Source organism: Triticum dicoccoides, chromosome 1B (genome assembly GCF_002162155.2).
Source record: "Triticum dicoccoides isolate Atlit2015 ecotype Zavitan chromosome 1B, WEW_v2.0, whole genome shotgun sequence".
Taxonomy (NCBI): Eukaryota; Viridiplantae; Streptophyta; class Magnoliopsida; order Poales; family Poaceae; genus Triticum; species Triticum dicoccoides.
Genome location: NC_041381.1, coordinates 41783750 through 41791190, shown reverse-complemented (window position 1 = coordinate 41791190; position 7441 = coordinate 41783750). Strand labels below are relative to the sequence as shown.

Here is a 7441-nt window from a genome sequence, read left to right as displayed (position 1 = left end):
GTTTCTTTTACCCTTCTTTTCAGCAGAATGGTGTTTGTTTTCCCTTCTTTTCAGCTAAATCACCATGACCCTGCAGCAAAGAGCGTCATCACGGTTCACTTTAAGAATCATCTTTATTTCAAGAACAATCAACCTATTCTCCAATATATATGTTAGCAATCACTCTTATTCTACTTAGTCAAAACCATCACATCATGAACTGTAGGTTTTAAAGTATCTGAACAAAAAACATGAACGAAAATGTTCCTCAGAGAATTATAACCATACCACTAAGATAGTCATAGGAGCGAACCCCTGTGACTGTCTAGTCAACTAACCATGCTCAACTTCTTGACTCAACCAGCAATTGCATTATCTCGATCTGACGTCAAATGTCCTTTTAGCCACTTTGTGTTGGCTATGAGGTAATAATCATAAGAAAAAAGTCCATTTTACTACCCTGAACAAAATGGGTTGTTCGCATAACCCCCTGAACTGTTTTTTGGTTCACTTAACCCCCTAATCTAATCAATCCCGTTCAAAAATCGTCATTGGTGGGTTAGTACGGTTGTTTTGCTGACATGGACAAAGTCAAAGCAGTATGTTGACTAGTGGGGCCATGTCGCAGCGTTGTTGGCTATCGTCTTCCTCAAGCACGCCGGTGACATGCTCGTGGCCACCAACACCATGCTCTCCCTTCCCCCTCTTCTGCCCTCCAGCGCCACGCTCTCCCTTCTCCCTCCTCTTCCCTCCACTGCCACACTCTCCCTCTCCCTCATCCGCCCTCCCTCTCACATCCGCATCCACCCGAGAGCGCCAGAGCTTCGGCTAACGGCCACCATTGTTATGCACATGGCCGGAGGAAGCATAGAGCCACACCAAGATGTCCAGAACATTGGCCTAGTTGCCCTCTTCAACTCTGCCTAATTCATAGTGTCGAGCCACCCCCAATCGAGCCTGGCATTGTCGTCTTCCTTGCCACAGCAGCCATTCATCGCGCCAAAATTCGTCATCACCGGCGCGCCCCCCGACCTCCGTGACCCCTTCCTTGACCCGGGGCCACCTAACGCACCTTCTGGATAGCTCCCCGGCAAGGCCCGCGACCCTATGCCCCTTCTCCACAAGCTTGCACTCTGGCTGGCGCCATCAGAATCCATGGTGTCGCTGCAGCGCACCCCCTGTCTCCCTTCCTGCGCCAACACCCCCTAGGTGAGCCCCTGCTCCTCCGGAGCCTCTCTGTTCCATCACTCATCTCTATAGACAACTCGCGTCGTGCACCCCGTAACCATTGCCTCCGCCGCTATAGGTCCTTGCCGGACATGCTCTGGCCCCTCCCGAGCACGCCGAACACCTTGGTCGGACGAGGCACTGCTCCATTAGCCCATAGGGCCAAGCCTCGGTCCAAATAGACGCCGGGATGACCATTCTGTGCGTCACCGTGGCAATAACTGCGGCGGCGGAGGAGTAACGGCAGCGTTGGCCATCTGACAACATGGTCCCACTAGTCCACAAACTGCTTTGACTTTGTCCATGTCAACAAAACCACCTTACAAACCAACCAATGGTGATTTATGAACGGGATTGGTTAGATTAGGGGGTTAAGTGAACCAAAAAAATATTCAGGGGGTTATGGGAACAACTCATTTTCTTCAGGGTAGTAAAATGGACTTTTTTCTAATCATAACGTATCACTGGATCCTAGACATTTTATCGACCTGCAAGAAACAGATATTAATGTATTTCAGTTCCATCTCAGGTTATACTATCATGTACTCTGTCTCAAGTGTGGACCTGTAGCAAGTTAAAAAAATCTAACATATATTAGTTACAAATATTTCATTACTTACTATCCATAGGACGAACTCCTACGCAATCAATACTTGGTACAATGCATATATGTAGTATTCCAAAGGAGTAAAGAACAAAAGAATGATGGAACAGAGGGGAAGATGGTTATTGCTACCATGCACCATATAATTTATTGCGAGGCAAAAGCCACTAATGATACTTAGGCAATTGTTGGAGCTACACACATGACCTGTATCTGCTTCAGCAATTATTATTATTTTCATTGTTGTCTCAAATATGGCACATATGATACTTCTTCCAAACATCTTCCAATTCATCGTATGCTACGTACCTGTGCAAAAATAATAATTATAAGAAAGCTGCTATTTAATGCATAAAAATGAAGATAAGGTAATCGTGCATAGACAGGACAAAAGAGGGAAAAACTAAACATCAAGGGTAAGATACTAACATACCGGATCCATTAGCTGCCTTGTTTCTAATTCAGAAATTTTTGTAGCAAACTTTGGTAGATCTACCCCTTCAAGACTAATTGTCCCATCTGCTAAAAGTGTCTGGGTATTTAAGCATTTCTACCATCATCGCTCACAGTAAGGAAACACATCGAGCAGGGAGTTCTTCAAGGCAATCACCGTGAAAATGCTACTGTGTATTTACACAACTAAACGTCAAATGTTTGTATTACAACGCAGAGGATTATTCATTAACAGAGTACCACATCTGAAGGATAGGTCATATTTTCTCAGCAATTCTTTTGCCAACTGTCAAAGGAACACCATAAGAATAAATTTATCTAAGCATCATGACCACATACTGTTTGCATTTCTTCCATATATTTAGTGTTCATGCCAGTGGGATCCTTTTTGCGAGAACTCTGCAATAATCGAAATGCAGATTAAGAAATGAGAAGATTGGTTATGAAATGCACACCCGAGTACCCTGACAACAGAGCAAGAAGAAAAAAGAGAGCCGAAAGTTACGTTATGACTGCCTTTTAATTAGACACGGGATATTTGTTCTCATGATATTCTTCAACATAAATTCATCATAAACCTAGTAAATCACATAATCGTATAAGTTCTATTTGACCAAATGAGAAATATAATAAGCACGACCCACTTGACCAATTGCATTTCGACTACTAAAGACAAGAATCAAATATGTCACTAATAATAAGTACGTAGTGGTGAGCAAGGTGTGGCAAATCCAAAGCTTTCATGTAGCCAGTACCTGGTTGTTGTGAAGGTGGATAAGAAGGAGCCAGCCACATGGAGCGTTTGGGTGACCAGAAGGGAAGGGGAAGAGCAGCTGTGCGGCATGCTGCCCCAATCTGCGCGTTAAGGAGGCAGCGGCCGACCAATAGGCGGAGTACTTGGCTGAGGATTGCAAAGAGCAAATGCCATGGGTTCCGTGGTGCACCTAGGTGTTGGCTACCCATGCCGCTAGGAGCGGACCCTGCAGCTGCCTCTACCACTGGTGGAAAAACAGGCTTCCGTCCAGCCCCATAAGTCGCGAAGCTGTAGGAACCGCGACTAATGGGACCTTTAGTCGCGGTTCTGGAGGTGAACCGCGACCAAAGGCCTGGGCCCAGGGCGCTCGGTGGCCAGCTGGCGCACGTGAGGGTCTTTAGTCGCGGTTGGCGAGTACAACCGCGACTAAAGGCCTTCGGGCACCTTTAGTCACGGTTTGCCAGGCCAACCGCAACTAAAGCCCCTCCCCTATATATACCCATCCAGCAGCCAACACTTAGCCATTTGGAGCCATTCTCTTCACAAGTGGGTGTAGGTTTGCTTTTGGTTCCTCTTATGCACATAAGGTGTTTGATGAAATGCCCCAAGAGCATGAAACAAACATGACATGAAGTGTTGGAGCCACACTCCTCGATCGCGGTTAGCAACTTGATGAACCTTTGATGTGTCATTGATAAAATATGCATGTGTGCAGTTCATTGTTTAATTTATATTGTTTGTAGCTAGTTAGTTTAACAAATGCATGATGGTTAATTATATATTTTATATTATAATAATGCAGATGAATCGGCAATGGATGTACGGTAACCGACTCTCCGGCGAGTTCACTACGGGTTTGAAAGATTTCCTCGTAGTGGCTAATGCGAACAAGCAGGGGGGTTTTGTTATCTATCCATGTGTTATCTGTAAGAATCAGAAGGGTTACTCTTCCTCAAGAGATGTTCACATGCATCTGCTTCGGCACGTTTTCATGCCAAGCTATAATTGTTGGACCAAGCATGGAGAAAGAGGGGTTATAATGGAAGAAGATGAAGAAGGGGATGATTTCATCGATGAAAGCTATCTTGCTCATTTCGGTGATACTTTCATGGAGGATGCTGAAGGTGAAGGGGAAGGTGAAGAAGAGGCACGTGATGATCCCGTTGATGATCTTGGTCGGACCATTGCTGATGCACGGAGACGCTGCGAAACTGAAAAGGAGAGGGAGAATTTGGATCGCATGTTAGAGGATCACAGAAAGGCGCTGTACCCCGGATGCGATGATGGTCTGAAAAAGCTGGGCTGCACACTGGATTTGCTGAAATGGAAGGTAGAGGCAGGTGTAGCTGACTCGGCATTTGAAAACTTGCTGAAAATGTTGAAGAATATGTTTCCAAAGGATAACGAGTTGCCCGCCAGTACGTACGAAGCAAAGAAGGTTGTCTGCCCTCTAGGTTTAGAGGTTCTGAAGATACATGCATGCATCAACGACTGCATCCTCTACCGCGGTGAATACGAGAATTTGAATGAATGCCCGGTATGCACTGCATTGCGTTATAAGATCAGAGGCGATGACCCTGGTGACGATGTTGAGGGCCAGAAACCCAGGAAGAGGGTTCCCGCCAAGGTGATGTGGTATGCTCCTATAATACCACGGTTGAAACGTCTGTTCAGGAACAAAGAGCATGCCAAGTTGTTGCGATGGCACAAAGAGGACCGTAAGTCGGACGGGGAGTTGAGACACACCGCAGATGGAACGCAATGGAGAAAGATCGACAGATGGTTTAAAGATTTTGCAGCTAACGCAAGGAACATAAGGCACTCATCTACTATATATACCGCTATACAAAACGTGGATTAATGTCTTCATCCAAGAGAAAAAGAAAGATAAAGGAGATCCAAAAGTAGTACTCCAGTGCCACACAGAGATATTCTACTGTCCGGCAAAAACCCGGCAATAGAAGAAGAGGAGCTACTAGCCGACGCAGTCCACCGCCATGGTGCTGTTATCCAAGAACTGGTGGAACTTATACCCGGCGGCGGGGGCACCGTGGCCGCACTCGCCGTGATCAGCGTCCATGCCGTTGCCATCATCGCACGGTGGATGGTTCAGGTCGAGCCACAGCCCGGGCTTGATGCTGCCGCTGCCGACAAGGGCGTTGCTACTGACGACGGAGTTGTTGCTTGTTGTCGCCGGCGGTGCCGGCACGACACCGCCGCCTCCGGCAACCATGGCACGGTGATGCCTCATGTGGCCTCTGAGAGCCTGGCCGACGGCGAACTCCAGGCCGCAGATGGAGCAGCCGTGCATCTTGGGCTTGAGGTCGCTGTCGCCGTCCATCCGCGGCTTCTTGTGGCTGGCGCGGTGCCCGCCCAACGCCTGAAACGACGGGAACATGCGGTCGCACGTCTTGCACACGAACGCGCGCTCCTGTCCGCGGTCACCACGCGCGGCAACCAGCACCGGCATGGGCATCGCCTGCTCCCGTGACACGGTCAGCAGCATGCCCGCCATATCCCTCTCCTCGAACGCAAATCTCTTCATCATTGCTCACTAATCACTGATGAAGAAGAAGAAACTGAGATGGACAAATGGAAGAAGAAGAAGAAGAAGAAGAAGAAGAAAAAGAAGAAGAAGAAGCTGAGATTGGCTATGGGCCGATGGACGAAGAAGAGCGCATCAAACTGCATCTGTACTTATAGACGAACTAAGACATAAAGTAATCAGCCAGTAGCAAGGTAGCAGTGACTCTAACCATCTCTGCATGAGTTTCTGATTAAACAAACAGCACAAGCTACCCCCAGGACGAGACCAAACGGCTGCCGCGTACTGCAGCTCCAGGTACGCGGCGCCATGGAACCAAGATGCATCTCTTCTTTACTCTCTTGGGTTAGTGGATAAATATGCATTATGCAGCTACAGATCGTCCATGATGATGATGATGCAGGCGACCAATTAGATTCCGGGTCAACTGTTCCTCTTCTAGAAACATGTCTTAAGAAACTCAGAAAAAATATACTTGCACAGACACCAGTTACAGATTCTGCCGCGAGATTCTATGAAGTGTGGTACCTACAACAAGATAAAATTTTCATTCCATAAAATGGAAGATGATACTTTGTGTCAGTGAGGATTCCCATTTTCCTTGGAACTACCTAAGCATGTCTTAAAATCCTTAATTGTGTTCAGTTGCATGAGTTTGGCCGTGAGTCATGCATGACTAGACCAACATCACAATATGGGAAGGCAATTATGCTTGATGGATGATGAACTCATGAAACGCCTCATGGCCGTCCCAAGTAGCCACATGAAACAGTACCTAGAATCTGATGCGCTCACTCGGTCACCAACAATGCTGGCTGGCAGTATCAACAAAAGGCCTCTTCCAGTTTGTGGCTTCATCCAGCCGAAAAGCCACCTCAAAACTACTGTTAAACTGGTAGTTAATACCTAAGTCGGATGTATTATCTGGCCCGTGCCAAGCAGCACGTCTTAACCTAATTTTACAAGAGGGTTCATAAAATAAATTCTACATGAGTTTTTCTTTTCTGGTGAAGAGAAGACTCTTTCACTGCAAATAAAAAATAAAAAATATGTCCTTAATCTTCACTACTAATTCAGAATTTGTCCCTTCAAATATCTGAGTGTTCCCATCCATTTCGAAAAGCTCGAGAATGCTGACTAAAAAGCGACTGGATCGCTTCGAGAAGGGCCTAAGTCCTGTGCTTGTCAGTCTGCCTATCTATTGTACACCATATCCTTTTTCGAGATGCCAAGTGGGCTTCGTAAAAGGTTCGATTACTATTCCAGCAAGGCTGTACTGCCAAAATGACTTGGATAAAAATATATACTCTCTTTATTTCAAAATATAAGGTGTATTAAATTTTCTCATATTAAATTTTCTCGAACTTAGAAAAACCTGACTTGAAGAAATGTGTAGTACAACTTATATTTTCAAAAAGGCTTTCGCTCTGCTTTATATATAAAGCAAAGTACACCTATATTTTGAAAGATGTAGTGTATATAAATTCACAGATTGGAGTATATCACTGGTGGAAAAACAGGCTTCCGTTCAGCCCCATAAGTCGCGAAGCTGTAGGAACCGCGACTAATGGGACCTTTAGTCGCGGTTCTGGAGGTGAACCGCGACCAAAGGCCTGGGCCCTGGGCGCTCGGTGGCCAGCTGGCGCACGTGAGGGTCTTTAGTCGCGGTTGGCCAGGACAACCGCGACTAAAGGCCTTCGGGCACCTTTAGTCACGGTTTGCCAGGCCAACCGCAACTAAAGCCCCTCCCCTATATATACCCATCCAGCAGCCAACACTTAGCCATTTGGAGCCATTCTCTTCACAAGTGGGTGTAGGTTTGCTTTTGGTTCCTCTTATGCACATAAGGTGTTTGATGAAATGCCCCAAGAGCATGAAA

The 7441-nt window shown here is 46.4% G+C and overlaps 1 protein-coding gene across 1 annotated transcript; it reads right to left on the bottom strand.

The window, feature by feature from the left end:
- Positions 1–4842: 4842 nt before the first annotated feature.
- Positions 4843–5628, bottom strand: LOC119300678 (zinc finger protein ZAT12-like). Its single transcript, XM_037577581.1, has one exon. The coding sequence runs from the start codon at positions 5563–5565 to the stop codon at positions 4993–4995; it is 573 nt and encodes a 190-aa protein (XP_037433478.1). The 5' UTR covers positions 5566–5628; the 3' UTR covers positions 4843–4992.
- Between the last annotated feature and the right edge of the window lie 1813 nt (positions 5629–7441).

Excerpts from the sequence above, each read along its gene's own strand:
- LOC119300678 (XM_037577581.1), bottom strand. The coding sequence starts at position 5,565 with ATGATGAAGAGATTTGCGTTCGAGGAGAGGGATATGGCGGGCATGCTG.